The sequence below is a fragment of the Ctenocephalides felis genome, unplaced genomic scaffold, assembly GCF_003426905.1.
Source record: "Ctenocephalides felis isolate EL2017-DRISC unplaced genomic scaffold, ASM342690v1 CF-g0.4_SCAFFOLD_01170, whole genome shotgun sequence".
Taxonomy (NCBI): Eukaryota; Metazoa; Arthropoda; class Insecta; order Siphonaptera; family Pulicidae; genus Ctenocephalides; species Ctenocephalides felis.
The window spans coordinates 31,856,010-31,881,066 of NW_020537324.1; the positions used below are offsets into that span (position 1 = coordinate 31,856,010).

Here is a 25,057-nt window from a genome sequence, read left to right on the forward strand (position 1 = left end):
AAGAATTTTTCAATAATAAGAAGGTCAACAAATCCTGGAAAAAGACATTCATTTTCTAAACAAAATATAGTTTGTACATAAAAATAATAAATTAGAAAAAAATATACAATATTGTAGTATAGACATAGTAATCTTTTTTAAAAATTACAAATAAATATATTTTCTATTTTTGTGATCTTTGGTGACCCTAAATTAAATATTTGTAACAATAAATCTAACACTAGTCTTCAGTCTTTTGGTTATTCATTTCTTCTTTCATCATTTTATTGAAGAGTGAATTCTGATCACTAAGCAATTTTTGTGGAGAGTCCATTTCAACTATTCGCCCATCCTCCATTACAATTACTTTATCATAATTTTGCAAATTACCTAAAGAATAATATAAAATTCAAATTCACAAAAATATGACTTGACACTTTTATACATTTATTTAAATTTCAAAATATGTAATTTATTAGAAGCTATTGCCTGATGATAAGCATATTATTTCCAATATTATTTAGAAATATATGGTATAAAACATCTTTGTTCCCTTTTCGTTTTAAAATAGGTATAATTATGGATAAAATTTTGCAATTTTAAGCGAACTGCCATAGATATATAAAATTCATATTAGCTGAATATTAAACGCATTATTTCATAAATAACTTAAATCTCAAACAATACCATCCCGATCGCAATTGAACGATGCTATTCACAAATAACGTGTAAATATATAAATGCATTATATAAAGTTATATTTATTAGCAATATTTTGTAAACTCACCGATTCTATGAGCTATAACAATTAAGGTACAGGATCTAAATGCGGTTTGCAAAGTTCTCTGAATTAATAAATTCGTGTCAGGATCAATGTTAGCCGTACCTTCATCAATGCAAACAATCTGAAATATATAAAAATCACAACATTGCAACTTGAATATATTCAGCATACTTAAATATTAAGAATTCATTTATCATGAAACCTCCTATGATCAAACTCATTATATAGCAAAAATGACATTATTTATAAAAATATTATTATTTATTGATTCGTGTTATTCCAACAGAAACTGGTGAAAAATGTCAGTGTTCATTGAATTAACGGTTTAAAATTACAGTTCTTGATTGACCATGAACTAGGCTTTCAATAACAATTTCTATTACATATTCTGGAGTGCCTTACATGCTAAAGTGAACAAAATTTAGAAAAAAAAAAAATTAAAATAAATTTGTTTTATTTTATTATGAACATATTTAAGGAATCTATCCATCGATAAATTCATATATAGAAACAAAGCCAAAAATTATTTTTTAGAATATTTTATAGATATAAAACAAATTTCGTTTTAACTATACATTTCTTGTACCAAATTAATAAAATTCAAATAATAATGAAAATATATTATACCTTGGAATTGCTAAGAAGCGCTCGAGCTAAACACATAAGCTGTCGTTGTCCTAACGAAATACTAATAGAGTTGCCCTTATTAATATTGCTGGAACTACCGTTGCTATTGTCTTTTGTATTTCCTCCTGACATTAGAGCATCAAGGCCGCCTAATCTGCGTACTACTTCGTCCACTCGACATTTACGTAAGGCACTCCAGATTTCAGAATCAGAACGCTTTTTGTGTGGATCGAGATTAGAACGAACACTTCCAGCAAATAAAAACGGTTCTTGTGGGACTATCGTCATACGAGATCTGCAAATAATCATATTAAAATAACATTAATGTGGTTAAAAAAGTTTGTCAACAATTAAGGATTAAGATTTCAAAGCATCTTCACGTATCGACTGTTACAATAATTTATATATAAATGCTTAAATGTATGGATGTGCTATGTTTTGGGGAGAACGACTGAACAGATTTTGATTCTTAAAATTCAAATTCGTATTGATTTTAGCTGAGTCAGTTCAAAACTTTTGCAAAAGATTTTTATTAATTTAAATATTAAAAAAATTACTATTTTCTAAATTCAAAAAAGGTCAATAAATAGTATACAATAAACACATTGTTGAATTTATAAAAAATACTCAAATTTTGTTAGAATGACCATTATTTAGTATATTTCTAGTTTTTTTCATATTTTACCAAATTTAAATTTCCAATTGGATTCGACTCTACTACTACAGTTTAGTTAAAACTTAACATAAGAAACCAAAACAAAAAAAAACTGATCTTGATACTTTTAAGTACATTATAATTCACTTCAAGAAAAAAAACAACCAATTTAGGAGTATATATAAGTAGAAGAACTATTGGAAAAGTAGAAATGGTAGAAAACATCATAGTTTGTGATGAATTTTGCATACAACAGTGTTGGTATATTGACCATCAACAAGTCTAAATTTTAGATCATGTTAACCCTGTTAATGATGGCCATGAAAAAATGGAAATCATATTATATAAATATTTTTATATCTATAAGCTTTTGATTAAGAACATGAGACTAAAACTAGTTGTGTATAACATTTTTGAAAATTTTGAGCACTTTGAATTTTCTTGAAAATTATTTCATATCACTTGATTAGAATTACAAAATATCTGATTTTCGACTGCCACATGGCAATTTTTTTAAATTACTGGATCTCCGATTTACAGGACCTGTCTTCGTAAAAAACTCAATTCTTCACTACGTCAATACAAGTGGAATGTTTTTCAAATTAGATGCTCCGTTCTCACAAACCTTATTGACATTTTCTGCACTTTTTCCTCAGTATCTCTAAAATGGCTGGACCAACTTTCGCCAAAAACTAATCAACACGTCTCCTTTTCAATAAGAAGCGAATGATTTTAAAAAATTCAAATCGGTTGAGCGGCTCCCGAAAACGTAGCTGAATAATTGTATCTATACATACATGCATACATACTATATAAACCCATACACACATACATTATTTTCAAGGTATGCTAAAATGTTCAGGAACCTCTGAAACGTATAGATATTCAAAAAATTTCGTGGTAAATTTTTGGACGATTACTATAACTTACACTACGGTTTTTGCGTTCTATAGAGAGAGATAGGGCGAATGGGACTTTGCCCATTTAAAAGATAAGTATAATGTTTATGAATTATAACATTGATTATAACAAGTTAAGAAGTTATATCATTCTAGATCTTCCCCCCACGAAGTAATGCCTAACGGCGGTTTCCGTGGGGACCAGAGGCAGGGGCAAAGCGGAGGTTTTAGTCGGTATTATACCAGGGCGGTATCGAGTCCGACATACCCAGACAGAAGACCGGTCTGGGATGCATAAAAGCATTTCCTTCGCTATACAAAAAAAAAACACTACGGTTTTTGGTGTAAATGCCCGTAAAATGATTCAGAAAACTTTTTTTAAACAAATAAAAGTGAACAGGAGTATTAGATTATTCGATACAATTAACCAATCATACATATTTACAAAATCATAAAATAGTGTTCAAACATCATATTTAAAAATAAAAACATTACTAAAATAATGTTTTCATTAATGATACACTGTACTACTATACTAAATTAATATTTGATTACTTTTAGATGGTCAAAATCTGTAACTTCTATATCATTTGATAACAAAAATAAAGAAAATTGATAACTAACATTATTGCCAGTTGAAATAAAATTTAATGATGAAAAATCGATTTTCTCTGCAAGAAAATAAAAAATGTAAAAATATTTTTATTTATTTTAAATTCAATATACCTGAGCGTTTTGAGAGACACGTGAGATATATCAACGTGGTCGATGAGAATTCTGCCTCCAGTAACATCAGCCATCCTGAATATGGCGGCCATCAGCGAACTTTTGCCTGCTCCCGTTCTGCCAACAATGCCAAGACGTTCACCGCTTTTTGCTTCAAAAGACACTTCACATAATGACGGTGGCAAGTGTGATCTGCACAAAATCGCACATTGTTTATAAACAGAACACAGCGATATAAAATATAGGTTCTCAGATCGATAAAGAAAATAATTAGGTGAGTTAGAATTACATATTGAGTACAACACGATGTAAGAATTTTCAAATATTTAACTTTAATTTCAAATAAAAATGAAATATAACAAAGTTACAAAAACATGAAATTATTTTATACTGTTAAAATGAAAGAAATCAAAGAAGAAATTAATAAATATTATCCTAACACTCGTGCGTCGGTATGCTTCTGATCAGCTTTCACCAAGAGCTTTTAAATAAACCCTAATAAATTGAACTTATGTGGCTTTAACCATGAATCTGAACACTTTTTACGAAAAATTTAAAGCTATTATCTACTACATATGAATTATTCTTAAATTAAACAATAAGTGATACACTTATCCAGCTTTAGTTTATATTACTTTAAAATTAAAAATAATATGATGTTATAACATAAATCATACTATTACCAATTCAAATATCATTATGAAAATACCTGTATCTAAAATATACTCGTTGGAACTCCACTACTCCATGAACAGGCCAACCGTAAGGCGGTTCGATCATACCGTCTTCGATCTCTAAATCAGCGCTGGTTTCAGTCTCAATACCACCAGAGATATTTTTTATTTGTTCTGTTGCTTCATAATTATCAGCACTAGATTCAATTTGGTTGAATTTTTCCCGCCGCTTTGAATATTGCAAAACGCGTTCGGCTGCAACTAATTCTTGCTCTGTTTCGGCGCATGCGTTCACCTATATAAATTATATAAAATAACTGAATTAATTTTTTTCTGATCCAGTTTAAAAGTTATCACAATAGCAGCAGTTTATCATTTTAAAATTTTGGAATCGCATATGCTGTAAAAATTTCCGAAATTTTGGCGAATTAGTTACTGATTTTTGCTTTTTAAATACAATTAAAAATAGCCCAAAAATTTATTGTAGACCCCCAATAGCAATTTGAAAAATTTGATACTTAAAGACATCTAAAGATATATACAAATTTTAATTTTTTATTTTTAGCGATTACTTTTATAATTAATAAATTTATCAATTATATATTTCAAAACCGTCATATTTGCCATAAATAAATTTTATGATAACTTTACAAACACTTTATTCTTTAAATGTCTATAAAACATTTTAAAGCGTAGTGTTATGGCAATGACCTCAAATACCAAAAATTACACATATACACATATTTAATAAAAAATCACTTACCAAACCTGACAGTAATCCAGATAAGGCTAAGGCTTGCGAGACCGCTAAACCAACAAGTGCAGGACTTGCAGCGCCCCATTGAGTCTGCATAGCCGCTAAGTAACCAGCACCGCCGGTCAACAGTGCGCCTATTATCTAATAAAGGATAAACTATTAATTTTAATAATAATTTAGCTTATGGGAAACATAATTATACATAAAGAAGTATTTAGTGATGTTATGATGAAGAAAAACATTCTCGACTGTAATTATCATAGTCCATATTTAAGAACTATCCCTTAATTATACTATCAAATTGTTTTTGCCAGTACCTTCAATAAACAACTAAGATATTTCCATTCAAATATTGAATTATAAGTATAATTTAGGTAATATAACATGCGCACAGGCTCTCATATAAAAATAATGACTATTGTATTCAACTAGACTAATTGAATATTATAAAAATGGATTATGGTAAATCAAAATGTAAGAAATCACAATCCAGTTTTACTATAGGGTGTTTTATTGATGCGACATTTAGGTGGAATAGCTCTTTATTGAACCTACCTGCAATCGCAATCCCAGCCATTGAGATGCAGCTACACTATTGATTTGCGTTTTCAAACTATCTTCGAGACGCATTGTAAAATTTCTTCTAAACTTGGATGAAGTATTCATAGCTCTTATTGTCACCAGGCCTAAATAGTTGTATTTTATTTGGTTATTAAAAATAAAACTTATAATTACAAAATATACCTAATATTTTGAGAGAACAGTAGGTGTTTGAATATTCTATGCTAAAAAATTATACCTAATCATTTGGTTTATTACTCCTAATTGCTAAATAATGGCTTCAGTGACTTTCTTATACAAATTTTTAATAAAAACAATGATTTATACTAATAATTGTTTTATAATATTCATTCTTATTTAGATAATGTAACATTGAGAATGTTTTGATGTTGCAAAGTTGTTTTCTTTGAAAGCAAAATCATCTGACGTAAATTAAAAAAATTTTTTTTGCTTAAAATCCCGCTTTGATTTTAGTCAACCCTAAATGTATTTTAAAAAAAACCTTGTAGCTATTCTATCTATTCTATATTGTTGTATATACATACATACGATAAATAAAAATAAATTAGAATAGCTAGCTTCGCTCTGTTTTTTTTATAAATCTGTAAATGTAATGTTTGTTCTCACCATGTATTGTTTCAGTGAAGAGATTATATAACGGTGACATAGCTCTACTTGATAATCGTTTAATTTCCCTAGAGCAAGACCTATATCTGGCTTGAAGCATATGATATAGTGGTACCAGCGGAAAAACTAAAAGTGCCAACCAGGGCATTGCATACAGTGTTATAATCAAAGAACCTAAAATATAATATATATTAAAATTATATATTCATCATAATCCAATGTTGTAATTCTAATGTGATAAACCAACAATATCAATAAAAATTAATTTTTGCCGATACTTCATAAACAATATAAAAACATGAAATTTCAAAACAAATTCTAGATATTTTTATGTACACACTAAAGTTATTGATGATTTACAGTAAACGTAATGTTTAAAATTTTTGACTTACCTAATAAACCAGCTAATTGTGCAAGAAGTATATTCAAAATGAATGGCAGAGAGTCATCTATAGTATTTGTGTCTGAAGAAAATCTATTTAATATCCGACCAAGTGGAGTGATGTCAAAGAAATAAACTTTAGCCTGAATGAATAAACAAGGATTAATTATTTTTCATAATTAGTTTTAATTATTTTCCACAAATATAATAACATAACTAAGAATAATTTTAACTAAGAATGAACAAAGATAATATCAAAAAAATTTAATTATTCCATAATTTTGATTCTTTTTGAATTCTACCTTTATATTATTTCAGTAATAAACGTAATATTGTAATCATATACAATTTATCTTTAGTAACTTGGAGGAACATATGTATTTAATATACTTTACACATAAAAAAATAAAACTAGTGATAATTCAACGCCACAAAAATTTAGAAAATAGCAGAGGGTGAGATTGTTTTGTTAACTTTGTAATGTTTTTTCTAATTCCATAAATAAATATCATGACCGCAAGTAATATTATTAAATTCGACCGTCGACAAGTTTAAATATTGCTAATAAGTTTCCAAGTTAAACAATAATCACTTACATATATAATAGTTTTGATCAATTTCTCATGCATAACTCGAGCAGCCTTAATTCCGGCATAAGCAAAGAGAAATGCTCTGGCTAATGTCAGACAAGAATTTAATAAAGCTAGTCCAGCATAAACTTCCAAGTAGTATGTCACGGTTTCATCAGAGGAATTTGATATTGGTGTGTCTGCAGAACATAATTGCATTATTGATCAAATAATTAAAATTCTACGACTATTATTATTATAAAAACATACTAATTTCAGGTTTATAAAAGTATCATCAATAACTTATAGAAGTAGACATTGTGTCATCTTTTGGAAATATTTAAAATCACATGTATTGATAATAATCAATACACTGTTATTTGGGAGCAAAAGTAGACTACATCAACTGCTATAACTAAATGTATTAAATATTGAATTCTATAGAACAAAAAACATATTTCTATCAATTAAAATTATGGCAACTCAGTATTCAAGTACTTAATATATAAGGTGACTTACAAATAAATTACAATCACAAGTATCTTACCATTTGCGTGTGTTGTATTATCGTTAGTTTCGCTCTGTGAAACCCAATGTGCTAACCAAGCATCAGATAAATTACGAGAAACTTGCATTAGAACTACAGATAATAAAACAATTGATCCAAGCCATATCCCTGAGGAGCTCCAGTAACCCCATATAACACTGGAATGTAATGTTCCGCGCTCCACGGATTCCTATATTGATATAAATAGGTTGAATCAATTTTTAGGAGAAATTAGTAAACCTGTATAATATTAACTATGATATCAATATTTCAATTTAGGATATTGATCAATGGAGTGTAAGGATTTGCCAAAGCAACTTAATAGAATGATCAGTTTAGAATTGTAATATTATCCTTTTCTAAAAAAAATTAATGTTGTTATTTTATTAAAATTATAATAAAACAAACCTCTTCTAAAATACTATTTGTACTCTGTGTATCCTCCTCTTGTTCCTCAGCAGTTTCAATATTACATTCAAACATTTTTCCAGAATCTTTAGAATACCATTCTGCATGATCTATATCTTCGATGTCACCTAGCACTTCTGCAGGTGTTCCGAATGAAGCTATTCTACCATTGGACATCTGGATTAAATATTTGTCTTAAATTTATATACAAATTTTGAATATAAAAGTTTTACTTAGATCAAAGTTGCATACTTTGAATTCAAACAATTTTTCAAAAATAGGTACAAAAATAATACATTTCTTTTATTAACATAAATTGATAAAAAATTATCATACTACTACTGAAACATTTATTTAAAAAAAAAAACTAACCTCCTATATATAGATACTCATGGATATAAATACCTCAATTATTTTATCACAATTCAATAAAAGCCCTCGATGTGAGGTTACAATTATTCTAGTTTTGTGTTTGAGAAAACCAAGAATACAGTTCTTTGCAATCTTTGTAGCTACAGCTGCATCTAAGGAGCATAGTATATTGTCCAGCAAATAAACTGCAATAATAGTTAATTAACCGTCATTAAGCAGAATTATAAGTATACTCAAACCAACAAAATATTAGTATACTGAAATAAAAGTCATAGATAGTCCAGTAACAAATATACTAACCAGATTTATCTTGATAAGCAGCTCTGGCTAATGCCACTCTAGCCCTTTGACCACCTGACAAGGTAGTTCCTCCTTCAGCAACACCAGCTTGATCATCCAGATCGTCTTGCAGTTCACAAGCGTCACGTACTGCCTGATATCGATGTTCATCTAGTCCTCTACTGAACAAAATTGCTTCAGCAACACTAGATCGTTGCAGCCATGGTGATTGTGCAGCATATGAAATACCTGTGTAAAAAAATATTGGAATGCAATTACATTATCAAAACTAGGAATCATTCATAAAATAAACTATGGAACTACTTCTGTACTTTGAAAACTATGTATTTGATATGAAATTTGATTGTTATATGCATCATCTATAGAAGTTGAATGAATCATTAAACAAAGTCAAATAAAATTTTTGAGGTATACCGTTGGAATAATCATCCACATATATTTTCCCCTTGCATTTCTGTAAACTTCCCAGCATTGCTAATAAAAGAGCAGATTTTCCAGATCCGACCGGTCCTATGATACCAATAAGCTCACCCTAAAATTGTTCATTAGAAAGATTATACAGTACTTGTGGAAATAATAGCTTATTTATAGCTTATTGAGATTTTGAATTATAAATTATTTCAAACTTAAATAGAGAATCATGTTTTAAATAATATTTCTATATTTTGTTTAAAACCCCTAAAGAAAGTATGCCCATGCACCTATTTATTACATATATAACGTGCTTATATTATTATGATATAAATCTATAAACCATAATAAATAAATATAATAACTTCAATTTACCTTTTTGATGGTCAAATTAATATCTCGTAAAAGGAATTCCTTCTGTTCAGTAAACTGTCCATTTGATTGAATATTCAGCGATCCGGGAGTCGAAATCACATCTTCAGAATTTTCCTTCCCGTCGTGATCATAATAAAATGAAAACGATGCATTTTTAATAGATACTGCTATGGAATCATCATCAATTGGTGAATAATACTTGTCTAAATCTATCTCCGGCATCTGAAAATATTATGATAAGTAAACAACCAAATATTTCCCTATTGGCTAATGTACTTGTTGTAAGGTCAATAAACCAGTAAAACAAGAAATCTTTATATTGAGTAAATTAAATAAATCATTATACATAAAGAAAAATGAAAAGAAGGAGTTTAAAATACTGATCGCTAGTGTACTATTACTAATCGATAAGCCCCTGTCACTATACTATGTATAATGGTACCATATTCATTTAAAAATGTATTAGTTCCTGATTATTTAGTTTTCAATATAAAATAACTAAAACGATTTATAATTTATAGCTTGTAATAAGCCATGAACACGAAAGGAAAATTTGGTAAAAACAATTTTAGTTGAAACTTGTTTAAAATTAAAACTCTTTACAATTTTTCTATCCGAGATAGATATGATCACGTTAATTATAAAGTTTAGTATTTACATACTGTTTATATCATGATGTTAATTATGGCTCAAAGATATTAACCTGAATAAGCTCCTGAACACGTTTGAGTGATACCCAAGCTTCGACTAGTCCATTCAGTACCCAAGGAAATGCATTTAATGGTCCAATCAACATTGCTAAAAGGGCCACGCTCGTAAATACAGTTCGTGCATCCAAAGAGCCGTTCAGCCAAAAATACAGAGCAAATGTGATGAGTGAAATAAATACTGGAGTACATGCCCACAGAAAGACACATATTGCATCCAGATACTTCCTTTTACCCAAGTAGGATAGTTCTGAATTCCGATAACCTGATTTGGAATGAAATCTATAAGTAACAACATAACTAAGAAGATAATATGATATCATATATACTGCACAAAATCACAAAAAAAAAATTAAATTCTCATTCATATAAAATATTAAATAACTTTAATTTTGATATTTGATTTTGGGTAATGCTAATATTAGATTATTTGAATGTTTTTATTTCATGTAAAACCAGTATATAACCAGTAAAACCAGTCAAACAAGAAATTATTTTATCAAATAATTTAATAAGATACCAGATTTATATATCAAATTCTTATGGTTATATGGTATAGAGTATGGTCAAGTACTGCTACATACTGTTTTACTAATATGAGACTTTGATGATTTTGTGCACGTCCGTTCACATAGTATTACAGTAATATATTTAGAAAAAATTCATATAAATATTAAAATTTATAAAAAACAACAAGTAAAAAAATAAATAGACATGATCATATACTACAACTACTGGCTCCACACATTTTTTGTATCGTTATGATTTATTTCAAATAGACCAACATTTTATAAACCTATTAACTTAGTACAAAACATGAATAACGTTATTAATTTAGTCAAATTAATTATCATATTCAAAATTCACTTCTTCAAAAATATAAAAATATTGTAAATAAATTATATCATTTTCATTTATGACTTACCTGAAATGCCCTTTAAGAATATATCCTCCCATGCAAAAAATTTAACACTTCTTATGCCACGCAACAGTTCAGTCGTAGCAGATATTCTCTCATCTTTACCTCTGAGCATACCAACAGAATATTTTCCAATCAACTTCATCACGTACCGATTTACAGGTATCAGTACAATTGCAATGCCTACGCCTCCCAGAAATGCCAAACCAAGTTGGGTGTATAAAAGATATAGAGTGACAAACAGCTAAAAAACAGAGAATAATAATGAGTCAGTATTGATTTAACATTTAATATTCAGATATAAAATAGAAAAATCATTAAGATCCACTCTATACAAATCTAAATTATTCTCTAATTAATTTCTCTAATTCTCTTCTTGAAAGTGAATTCAAACTTCATTCCGCAGCCCACAATAATACTATTAAATCTTATTGACCCTTTTGCTACAAAAGTAATATTTCAACGAATTAATATTTCATCTTTAATTTTTTTTTTAAGTTTGAGTTATTGGCTCTATTTGTCTTGAAAATATAAGATCTACGCACCTTATAGATATTCAGATAAAATATTTTTTTATATACATATGTAATATAATTTATAAATATTAATAATTTAGATACTTAAAATATTTTTATATAATTCATAAATTAATAATTATAAATAAATCAATTAATTAATGTTCTATTTTAATTGAGATTATGGCTCCCAATCTAATCTTCACAAAAAGGTTACCCAGTTTAATATACTAGATAAAATAATTTTATTCACTTCCCGAAAGATAAGTTTCTGAGCCAGAAAATCCAAATTGCTGATTATATGTTGATGTTACGTAACATTTTCTGAGTAATTTTGAATCGATTGAAATCAAAATTGAACTAATTCAGATAAAATAGGTGTATGGCATCGTGTCTTAAGGCCAATTGCTGGAACTTGTTGTACCGCAACAAAATGTTCGAGGAATATTACATGTTTACAGATTATTATAAATACTGTAACTTATATATGTTTACAGAAAAGTAAATAAACAAAACTCAATCAATCAAATTTAAAATGAAGGAGTTTGACTAATATTTATAAGAATTATATAAACTGAATAGCAATTTTTTGCTATTTTTCATTTGAAGAATATTAGTGAGCTTTAGAAATTCAGCCAGATTTAAAATTAAAATCCAAATTATTTAAGATATTCAAAAAATTTCTTTTAGAACTTGAAAATTCTTTTTCCAGAAGCAATCGTTTCATCAACACAAGCAAAGAGCTTTTTGAATAATTCAAATCAGATGTTTAGTTTTCTCGAAAACTGCCAAAAAATGCTCTTTTTGCTCGGTATCTCCGAAACGGATGATACGTATATCTTATAGTATTATATCAGAAAAAACTGCTGTAGCGTTAAATAAATAAATATAAACATTCTTACTATGAATAAATCTGTGCAAGAATATATGATACTGAAAACGTTTGATTATAACAATTGATTATGTTAAATACAAAAAAATATGCTATTCCTCACTCACTTGGAAAGGTATGCTCCAGAAAGCATGAAAGCTAGCACAAGAGTTTACAATCCTCTCTGAATCCGTCGACATGTAATTTAAAGCTCGTCCTCCGTCGCCCAAAGCTCCATCCCGCACAATCAGCAGCTTTCGATATATGGAGCAAACCAAAGCGCAGCGCATACGCATGCCGACAATCGCCATGCGATAGTTAAAGTGCGCGTTACAGAAAGCAGCTAAAAATTAAGTTAAATTTAATAACTGTCGTTATGAAAATAACTGACTATTATATTAATCAAAAAATCCTATTAAGTGTAAAGCAAACGTATTATTGGCACACCACTGATAATTTAACAGCAAAAAAATGATAAAGATCGAATTAAATATGATGGTTGTATAAAAGACTTGCCATCAAATTCGTTCTATTCCTCGCAGCAAAAGTTTTACAATTTAAAAAAAATGATTTTTTTTTTAAATTATATGCAGCCAAATAGCAATTTTATGGTAAATCTTTTTCCAATAATAGTTTTTGTATAGTTTAACCTTATTTACATAAATTAACTATTATCATGAATTAAAAATTGACGATTTTAATCTAGCCTTTGGGAGCACCCTCAAGTGATTTCTCATACCTTGGTGTAAATAATAAAAGTTATTTGATTTTATTTAAAAAGAAAAAAAATAAGTATAATCATATTAAAATATTTATAAAATGAGAAATTTTCAAAGATAAATGCTGAAATGTTAGATAATATTTGGTTATACATGCTAGACACGGAATCAAAATGCTAAGCGCCTTGGCTATTGCTATTACTTTTAATTTGTAATAACTAACTAGAAACAGTAAATGTCATAATATTAATAAACAGGTAGTATTTTTATGTTTACATAACTGTATGTTAACAAAAATATAAATAATAGAAACTACTACATATTTAAATAAATATGCAAACATGTTAATATAATGTATAATGTTACTTGGCAAAATAGAAACACAATAAGCAAATACTGATTGCTCCCTAAAGCTCCCAGGTAAGTATACAGAAATAAATAAATTCACAAAATTTTGAATACGGACTAAGTACAAGCAATTTAAAAAAGCACAATTTGTTTTAACAAACACGCTAATCACAGAAAATTTATCAATTGCATGTAACTCGACCATATGAAGTCATAGACCTATGCCAAATAATTCAAACCCAAAGCTAGAATTTCAATAGCTTGTACAATGTTTCATATTCTGATTGCTATATAATAATAAAAAAATAAAATATTATTTTGATATTACTCTGCTTAAATTTACCCAGTAATGTTGTGAAGAGCAATCCAGTTGCATAATAATATGCATCTCCGGAGCCGGGGGCAGAGTCAGTAGCCGTTCCTAATAAACCGCCAAGCAATAGTGGCCCTCCAAAACCGGCCAAATCTGCTATCAAGCGTAAAATACCAATGCTGTAAAACTCATAACCGTATAGAGAATGCAGTGCCCTTAATAGATTATTTCTTCTCCTGTAAATAAGCATTGAATAATAGAAAATCCTCATTCTTGTATCATAGTAACTAAGTACTTATTTCTTATTCATTTATTAAATAATCATATTAAAAAGTAAGAAAAACGTATGAAATTCATTATTCAGCAAAATGTAAGATCATTTTACATAAATATTATAATCTATCTATCTAGTTACTGGGCTGCTCAATGAGCAAAATATATAAACTGATATCTTTTAATTTAGTAAAAATAGAAAAAAGTTTTTATGTCTTGATTTTTTTGTACAGGGTTAAAAACCTAATTTTAGCTAAATCAGTTACGAATGAATCTGTTCATACTCTTCCAACTCATTCTTTATACAAAAACGATTTATTTATGAACGCAATATATTTTTACCTTAATACTTCTTCAATATCATCTGATATAAATTCACAACAAATGTCGCTTGGCAAGTCAAACAAATCATCTATGTCACGCAATTTTCTTTTGACGCCTGCAATATACAACAATTTCATCAATTACATCAATTTCATTTATTGATTATATTTGTGAATAATAATTCATCATAAAATCGAAAAAATATATACGTGAAGTGTAAGGATTAATTTTAGTAATACATAAGAATAAAATAAATTAGACGATTATTTTCAAATATTCTCAAAGATTATCCAATTTAGTGTTAACGACTCAAGAAAAGCATTTAGTATAAATCCATTGCTCTGAAAAAGATCGCTGTAACATTGGCACAGTCAGTCTAAGGAAGAAAGTATTTTGTAATGTCAAATACAGTCAAGCTAGTTCTTTTCAAACATAACTATACTTTTCTTATTTTCTTACATATATATTCATATTTCCATATGAATCTGCTTTCAGAACCAAGCACCTAATTTTTTGGTAATAAATAATTTGCCTAGTGGAAACAAAGTTTAAACAGCAAATAAACAATAAACTAATTTGTTGTTTTATGCAACAATATTAAAGTGTATAATAATGCCAGTAATAAGGCACACTCAAAACTCAAAGAGATTGTAAATTTCATCGTTAAGTTGAACAAAGTCCTTTAATAGAAGCAATACAGTGATCATAAAAGTAAATAAATGATAACATTTTTTTTCATACTATATATGTACACATATTTGCTTAATATATGCTTCTTTTCACTTCTTTTAAATTTAAATAAACTATATTATTATTAGTATACTATTTTAAAGTTACCTTTGGAAATAAGTACACGCACCCAAGAAAATGTGAGCCTTGAGAGCCAATTGCTCCCTTCGGCGACTCTGCCAAGCTCCAATGGATCACTTTCTTCTTGAAAACGGCTATAATCTCCCAACAACGTGCGACGTTCCTAAATTGTATAATATATTATCAATAAATTTAAGAGCATAGATCAGTAAAATTGTTGTTGAAGAGCAATATTCAACAAATTGAAATTGTTTATAAAAGTTATTTTTATAAACCAACGTGACGTTTTGATCAACTAATCCAGATCTGGCTCAATATTTATACTGAATAAGATACAACCACCCATCAACCACCTAAGCTAATATGCGGCACACATTATGTTAAAAATTATGTGGGTATAAAAATATTACTGAAACAATTGTTTCTTTTAATAGAGTGGTACTGATATATCTAGAACGTATCACTGACCATAGTGAGAAGTTTAAGAAACATAAATACTGATATAAGGTTGATAAATTGTTTTACTTATGAGAAAATTAAAAGTATGTGTTTACTAAAATAAAATGTTTCTTTATTCATACAGCTTCTAATCGTGTAAAATATTTTAGATCATGCAAGATTCATACAATATGATTTATATATGTTTAAACATAAGTTTTACGTAAACATCAGGTGACTTAACACTTAACCAAAGAATGAATCGAATCTGTTTTGCCTAACATAGTTTCCGGGCATTTTTCAGGCGAATTAGATAAACGCGGATAAAAAGCATTGTAACAACAATAAATCTATAATCAATTAAATTTCTTTTAATAACAACAAACAGATTATACTATCAATAGTAGTATAAAAAATAATGAAAGTTTGCATGAAAAAAACGTAAAAGCCTTTTAGCAAGTAGTAAAAAAATATAAATAACACGTAAATCTACGTAGACCATCCTAGGTGGTTAGCATTAATTCATGTATCTCCATTTACTTAATACTTAATCATAAAATTTACATCGATTTGCATATTAAAAAAAACTAAAACTAAAAATTACATTCTAGATACAGAAAAACTGTTTACCCTTCAAAACTTCATGTAATGTAGTTTTCTATTTCAGGATTCATATAATAACGGATAAATCTTTATAAATTATTCGATTGGTACTTGCAAAATTTCATTATGCAGACCGGGCTAAGAACGAATGGTAATTAGACATTGCCATTTTCTGAATAAAGTCACATTTATGAGAAATATGCATTTATATTACACTGCCGTTTTTTGTTTTTATGTAAATTAAAAAAGACACATCTCAACGGATTAAGCGATTATATACCAATATTTCAAACTTTTGGGACCAAACCTTTTATTTTATTTATTATTCAAACTTAAAAATAATACTGAACTTTTTATACTTTTAGTAGCACTAAAGTTTTAAAGCGGTTAAACTCGTGTTAGTAACAAAACTGCTCTTTTATAAATATAGATTTTCAATATAAAAAAAATCCTAAAAAGAATGTTTTTAATATTGAAAATTTTTGTCATGTGTGTCATGTGAGTATAAATAGTGGGCAATAATGCTAAATATGAAACAAATTGCCTAAAACATCTAAAAAATGGATTACGTTTTTAGGACATAAACCATTTAATACTTCCGTTAAGAGTTTGTAGAAGATAAATGTACAGGCAGAAAATATTAAACACATTTAAGAATTAAGAATTCGATTAAGAATTAGATAAAATTAAGTTAAGAAAATAAAATAATAAAGTAATTAATAAAAAAAAAAAATTATAAAATTATTGCAGATATTGCAATTATTGGTCTTACAGTGTGAACAATAATATAACTCCATGACCACTTCAACACATTCATTTTTAACACAATAAATCATTGACCATTAAAAAAAAACTATGCTTTAAAAAGATATTTATTTAATATATTGCGCAAATTTGTAAAATATATTTAGAGATGTAATTTTGCTATCAAAATTTTATCTCATATGATAATCTAAATCCCATGCAAGTAATATTTTTGCTTATAAAAATTCATTGCCTTGAACAATTGGATGATCATTGAACTAATCAAAGAATTTCACACTATTGTTTTCATAAAAATTCAAAATTGTAATAATAATGTGTACATATAGTAAGAATGTTTAAGGCTCATAAAATTTGTAAAAAAATTCCAAGTTGAAAAAATGAGTGAATAATAATATGTTATATAATTCATTCATCAATTGTGATATTTTGTAATTATATAGATATGGTAGAATAATTGAATAACTTAAATACGATGTTGGCATAAAGAATATCAAATCAAGTTTTAGGCCTGCGTCAGAAATATGAAATAATAGGTAGGAGAATAGTTTATAAAAATGTGAAACTCCATTTGCACAAATAATGTACCAACTCAATTTCATATCTTACACAAAGTTAACAGTATTAAATTTCGAAGGAGTAATTCTTTTTATACAACCACGTATGTGTGAAATATTTGCAATAGTTATCGAATTTGATATATATTACAAGAATCTTATGTAGTAAAAAAAATCGCCACCTGTAGTATTCTATTTAAGATAACAAAAATAGAAATAAATTAAGCAAATTGCAATGCTATAAAAGGCAGGCAGTCCAATTACAATACTATGAACGGCAATATATATAAAACCCTATAGATGTTAAATTACTTTGCGTAGATATACAGCATGATGCATATTTGGCCCGACATAAAAAGTTTAGTATAATTATTTTTGATTTTTTTTAATTCAATCATTGTTTATAAATATTTGTCAATATTGCTTTATGCTGTCATTAGAACCTATGTTATATTTATGTATAATAGTTTTACAAATATTAAATAATACAAATATAGATGTAATTTACTTTGATCATGCAAACTATTTGTTATTGTTTGTTAAATATTTTATGTACAATAAATTACCATGGATTATCAATTTTCAATTAGTCTTACCATATCAGCCTGTTGTTCAGACCTCATCATATATCTCGATTTACCGGATGGAATCAAAGTCAATCCATAAAAGGAATGTAGAACCACTACTACAATAGCCCATGTCAAATTCGGTGTTGAAATATTTGCCTTCAACCATATCACAGATAAAACAAATGTCATAGTCCATAAAATTATGAGGGCTAGCATACCCCTTGCAGTAGAACTTCCCTTGTGTCTTAAAGCTAAACAAGCACCCAAATGCACTACCCATGTTATACATTCTGCACATGATATTAAAATACAAATCAACGACACGTTATCTTTGTTATTTTTAACAATTGTATATAATTTAATCACTGGCACACAAGCTAACAAAAAAGTCACTAAACAACGAATGAATATAGTCCGCATTTGAGTTTTGTCTCGTAAGCACCAATTGTAGGGACGCCCAAAAAAGTATGATGACACTATTGCTAATAATACAAATATTGGAAATTGTAGACACAACTGTTGAAAACATAATCCGAAGTCTTTGGTTGTACTGTCCCATGGCACAAAACCATCTGCACCACACATAGTTTTCCAGTTCCATCGAAAATAGTTAAATAATTGATCCATTTTTAGATGAAACAAATTTATGCAAAATATAGCGTGTCAATTAAAATTCAATCACTAATTAGATTTTTTATCAGCTCTAATCAAAAATATTATCTGAATGATAGTTTGAACTTTGTATTTGATTAATTATTTATCATGACAATACAATGATGAAATAAAGCATGAAATTTCTTAATTAGAAAAATATAGAATATATTTTATTAAAGTCATTTAAATTTCAAATTTGTAAACACCATTGATGATTCATAACACATAGAACTAATTGGCAAAATATTTTTAAAGTGAAGAAATAATTATTACTATGATATATTTTATTATTATATCTAACTTCTAACTGAATTTGTTCAATAATATTACAATATTATTTTAATTTGCACAAAGAAAAGTTAATTATTTTGAGGTTATGTGATTAATGACTCATACCAATTGTCACTTAGTGACACATGCGGCCAACTTCAGTTGTGTTTGAAACAAAACAAACGCAATAGAGCTGTCAGTTGTAGTTATTTGTTTTGACATATTTTTAAATTCAGATAGCAACTTAAAAATGCATTGAATTCAAAAATATTTAAGAGTAAAGACATTCATAAAGTTGAAGATTGTTACTTTATTATTATAGATTACTCAGGTACACTCAGAGCATCTATTTACAAACTTCGTATTATTTGAGGTTATGTATGTTGCTGGAAAATAGGTGTAAATTGCTCTAAATCTTTAGTTATCATGGGCATTAGTAATATGATGGAAGAAGCAGTAATGCAAGAAGAATCAGCATGTCAAATACCTGTCGATGATGATATCTTAAAAAAAGATATGATAGAATTTATAGCACATGATAGTCGACCTTATTTCCAAAGCCAGCAAATCGGCGATGCTGATTTAACTACTCGACAAAAGCGAGAAATTGCCACAGAATTATTCGACAAAAGTAAATATGCATTCCTCTCAAGATTTGGCCTTTATCTCACACCTGATCATCTACTCTATTTTGAGAATAACTGTGAAGCAGATAAGTATGAAACTGAATTTATGTTAAGGCAAATTCGAAGATTTAATGTTGATCAAAAACGCAATACAGACATTCGTAATAGACGATATGAGGTAATGAAAAAAATGATATCCGAGCATGTGTACTTCACAGAATCAGAAATGATGAGCAGAGAGCCATTGTTATACGATCAGCTAGTAGGTAAATATTTGTCTGAAAAGGAAAGACAAGAAAGGGATAAAAGCACTGGTGAAGCAAATCCAACATTTGTTAATGTATTATTAGATGGGATTGAAAAAACCAGGGTTAGTAACTTACTTAAAACTCAATTCGACGATGAAGAAGCGATGGTTGAAGAAGAAGATAGTGATGAAGAGATTCCAAATACAAGTCATGAATATACTCCAGGTTTTTCACAGTGGGGCGAAATGGCTGACGTTGAAAAACCAACAGATATAGAATATTCTGTCAACAAAGCCTCAGAAATACCACTCACCGCTCCTGAAAGAGAAATTTTAAAGGAAGAGTTTATCAGTACTATGTACAGTAACTTTTTAGATGGAAAGGATAAAAATTTTGATTATTCCTCGGTTGATTATAATTCTGAATATGATAACGTTGATATTAGAGCTCAAGATGAAGAAGAGAAATATTTTGATTCAGAAGAACCAGACTGTGTGGAAGAAGTTAGTCTGGATGAAGAAGATGAGCTTGATCTTTATATGCAGCATTTAGCCCTGCATCCTAGCCTACAAAAATAATATATTGAAATCTACTGTAATTCTTACTATAATCTACTTGTATACTATAGACTTCATGTTAGATAGCTTTAGTTTAAATGTTTACTTTTTTTTATAGAACATGTGTTCTCTTTTGTAAATATATAATTTTACTTTATCATAGTATTATTATTAGAATTATTTAAAAACTGCTTGTTTTATATTAAAAAATATACTTTACATAATTATAAACTGTTTCTATACCCAATATTTCACAGACACAAAAAATCATGATGTAGGCTGCAAGCTACAAGTCACATATTACTGAAAATGAAATTCTATAGGTAATTTATTTGTGAGGTCATCTAGGCGTAAATTTAATCTACAATATATTAAGTGATTTATAAAAACAGAATAAAATAATCTTTATCGTAACTTTGTTTGATGAAAGAGAATCTAGATAATATATAAAGTATTATTATTGTTATTATTGTTGCTCCAATAGATATCCTATTTTTATTCTGATCGCTTTGCCACTTTTCAAAGGCTATTATTTAAAATATATTTTATTAAGAATAAAACTTGTTTTTTAAATATATTAGAGAAAACTATATTAATTCTTTTATAAATAGTTGAAAAAATTAACATCGGTAAAGTTACGACTTAAAAAATAAATTGTAAATTATTAGATTTGTAAAGCTCGTTAAGATTGAAAAAATATAAATAAATAATTCAAAGAATCTATCACGAAAAATATATTCATAAACATAATAATATTTTGTTCATACTAATTTTAGTTGGAAATATGATTAAAGAAATATACACATAATTTATTCAAATTTTTTTTAAAAGATATAACTTTTTACATGCTTTGATATTATTTTAAAATTTAACCATTTGTTTAATTTTCATGATTAGAGACACTAAAAAAATCATTATTTTCCTAGATGGATTTGTAAATACAATGTTCAGATTTTAAATAATCTAATTTAATTCTTTGTTTTTACAACGGTATTTAATTTTGCAATACCTTATACTATCTTTTCTTTATTTAGCACCCAAAGAAAAATATTTTGAGCAAATTCATGAAAACTTTTTAAACTTTTCTAAAATCATGAAAAGAAAAAGAAAAATTAGGGAAATAAAAAGCTATTCGAAAGATATTATAGTTGATAATCGTGCTGATTCATTTTCGGAAATGATCGCACAGGCCGTTTTCTCGCAATTACTTATTAAAAAAAAATTCTTCTGGCATTTTTAATAAATCTTTGTATAATTAAATTCATGATCTTAACTAATATTATAAAATATTTTAAGTTTGCAAGAAGTGGTTTAAAAATGATCAAAGTTTGGAATAGTGTGTATCAAGTCGAATTTAATTTAAAATAAATATTTCACTTTTCATTAAGAACTAATATTATATTATAGTTCTTAATGAAAAGTGAAATATTTATTTCGGAAATAAACAGTAAAAAATCAGGAAAATCTTTAGTCACGATGATCTTATTACTAACTAAGCCAATTTATTTACACGTGTCATGCATTTTGCCTGAAGGCAAAGTGTCACTTACACCTAGTTTCAATATCTAATGTCTATTTGTAATTTTATTTCTGGAATAATCAAGTTCAATTAAAAAATAACGTGTAAGTATCAAAAATACTTTTATTTTCGAAAATTTAGTATTTTCATATATTTTTTTATGAAAATACTAGATTTTCTAAGTTTTTCAGATACTTTGAGTCAGATTTGTTTACCTTCGGTCATCTGACGGATCAAATATCAAGTATTCGTATGTAAAAATAAATTCAGGATGACACAATTCAAAAATAATTTGAATTCTAGAAGAATCTTTACCACACCTGAGACATTCCTTCGATTTCGCTCCGTATCGGATGTCGCTTTTTAGCATGTGCAACTTCGGCATTGTCTCAGCGATCAGGTATTCAGTTTACATACGACGGACAAAACCATATTAAATTCATCAGCAATCATCGCTGGACATAAACTATCGGCTACTTTCTTCTGAATGTGATCGAAAAGTTTTCTATATCGGAATTTGACAATATATGACAGACCTTAAGTGCGAAATGCGACACGTGTGCGGAAGTTCATCATCCTAAAGGGTATTGATACATCATATGCATTTTCACTAGCCCCTGTTTTAATAAATTTCTTATAATCCACATTGATATCAATACATTTATGGATTATAGAATTATATATCAATACCGCTTGTCCGTATTTCCTATATAGGTCAATATCCTACACTTATTATGATAAAAAATACTAAAAGTATTTGTTATTTAATTCAATTTGAACGGCTATTTTGATTCATACCTCTGTTATTCGATATTTGAGGTCTATAATTTAAGTAAAAATCTGATATCCGCTTGATATCAAGCTGGCCGAGGTGGCTATTGAAACGGGTTCTGGTTGGGACTTAACGCAGTGTCGCAGTGGTTGTCCACTACATTTTATATTGAAGTATAAATTGATACATTGATGTATAAAGCCTAATAAAGCTATTTTCACTTAGAATGATATATATCTATATTTTCAAATAAACTTTGATATCTCTTTGCTTGACATCAGGTTGCTTGAGTCAAGAATCGAACCTAGAATCTTGTGGTTACAAGGTAAAAAATTAACTACATTACTACTAAGCATCAATTAAGCACAAATATATATTTTAAAAATTGCATTCACAAAATGATATTTAACTTCCCGAAAGTAAAGTTGATGTTTTGGCCAAAAAAATCGAATTGATAGTTTTATAATTTTTCTACGTTTCAAGGTATTCTGAATTGTTTGAATTTTTCAGGATAAATTCAATTTATCCTAATATTATAAATATAATTAATAATAATTAATGGTATGAGTGCATAAAGCAATAAAATTATTTTACTTAATTACAAAAAAATATCACAATTTAACTAGAAGGACAATATATATCTTTTAAATTATAAAAGCTATTAAACCTTTTGATAGATATAAGATGACGATATAAATATACTTTTTTTATTTTTAATTAAAATTAATTTTAAATTAGTAGTGTATAGCATCGTGCCTTAAGGCAAATTGCTAGAACTTCCCGTACAGCAATAAAATATTCGAGAAATATTAAATGTTATCAAATAGATTTTTATAAATACTGTAACTTATATAAGTTAACAGAAAAGTAAATAAACAAAATTTAATCAATCGATTTTATAGTAAATAAGGACATAGTCTAATATTTATAAAAATTATTTAAACTGAATATAAAAGTTAAAATTATTTATTTGAAATATATAAGTGAGTTTTAGAACTTTAGCTATGATTAATTAAAATTCAAGTTTTAGATATTCAAAAAAAATTTTTTTTTGAAAATAAAAAAAAATCCCTAAAAGCAACCGTTTCGTCAACACAAGCAGAAAGTTTTTTGAATCATTGAAATCGGATGCTTAGTTGTCTCAAAAAAACGCAATTTTTGTACATTTAGCTCGGTATCTCCAAAACGACTGGACCTGCCTTTGCCAAAAATTAATCACCATCTCCCTCCGCCATTACAAATTGAATGTTTTTTGGATCATTCAAATCGGATGCTCCGTTTTCTCAAAAACTCCGTTTTCTGCACTCTTTGTTCCGTATTTCCGAAACGGCTAGACCTGTCTTTGCCAAAAACTAATTAGCACATCTCCTTATCAATAAGAATCGAATGTTTTTTGAACCATTTAAGTCGGTTAAACCGTGCGCCCGAGAACGTGGCCGAAAATTTGTATCCATACATACATACATACATAAACACACACACATCCATTTTTTCTGAGGTTTGCCAAAATGTTCAAAAACCTTCAAAACGTGAAAATATGTAAAAATTTTCAATTTCGATTTTTGGTGGATTACGATAACTTACCCTATGTGAAGTTAATTAAATTTATTTCATTTTTTGAAGAACACAACCTTGATAAATATGAATAAAAAATTGCTCTGATCAATTGTGTGTGTAATACAATATTTCATTTTTATTATAGGCTTATAAATTAATAATTTATACATTTTATGTCAAAACAAGTTTTTACTAAATAAATAAAGTATTCTTTATTATTGATAATAATAAATAAAATAATAATCAATGCCTTATGTTTATAATTTTTCGATTAGGTCGTCAAATGTCCTACATATTAGCATTATAGATATTCGCATATAAATTATCTTCACGTGTCTACATATACCTACATGTTCTTTTAAATACGGGTGTATGTATATATAATTAAATTAATTCATAATTCGAAAGATTTATGATGCAAGTTTTTTTAATTGATGAATGGTGCTGATGAACTTCCGATTTCGAAGCGCGCC

At 27.7% G+C, this 25,057-nt stretch overlaps 2 protein-coding genes across 2 annotated transcripts in view; one reads left to right on the top strand and one right to left on the bottom strand.

Annotated features, from left to right (window-relative positions):
- Nucleotides 1-220: 220 nt before the first annotated feature.
- The window catches only part of LOC113367087 (multidrug resistance-associated protein 7), a gene marked incomplete in the record, with an annotated part of 83,173 nt that continues 58,336 nt past the window's right edge, over nt 221-25,057 (bottom strand). The window contains 23 exon segments of the mRNA XM_026608715.1: nt 221-369; nt 767-884; nt 1,391-1,685; nt 3,671-3,862; nt 4,380-4,639; nt 5,108-5,242; nt 5,657-5,787; nt 6,290-6,463; nt 6,682-6,814; nt 7,268-7,440; nt 7,788-7,977; nt 8,196-8,372; nt 8,601-8,752; nt 8,868-9,095; nt 9,282-9,399; nt 9,654-9,875; nt 10,357-10,625; nt 11,286-11,523; nt 12,794-13,008; nt 14,076-14,281; nt 14,661-14,757; nt 15,480-15,615; nt 18,409-18,984. Of these exon segments, the coding sequence (XP_026464500.1) occupies nt 221-369; nt 767-884; nt 1,391-1,685; nt 3,671-3,862; nt 4,380-4,639; nt 5,108-5,242; nt 5,657-5,787; nt 6,290-6,463; nt 6,682-6,814; nt 7,268-7,440; nt 7,788-7,977; nt 8,196-8,372; nt 8,601-8,752; nt 8,868-9,095; nt 9,282-9,399; nt 9,654-9,875; nt 10,357-10,625; nt 11,286-11,523; nt 12,794-13,008; nt 14,076-14,281; nt 14,661-14,757; nt 15,480-15,615; nt 18,409-18,984 (4,584 nt within the window).
- Nucleotides 19,484-20,757, top strand: LOC113366268 (coiled-coil domain-containing protein 97). The gene has a single exon (XM_026607848.1). It carries the CDS (start codon nt 19,732-19,734, stop codon nt 20,755-20,757), a length of 1,026 nt encoding a protein of 341 aa, XP_026463633.1. The 5' UTR covers nt 19,484-19,731.

Excerpts from the sequence above, each read along its gene's own strand:
- LOC113366268 (XM_026607848.1), top strand. The coding sequence starts at position 19,732 with ATGGGCATTAGTAATATGATGGAAGAAGCAGTAATGCAAGAAGAATCA.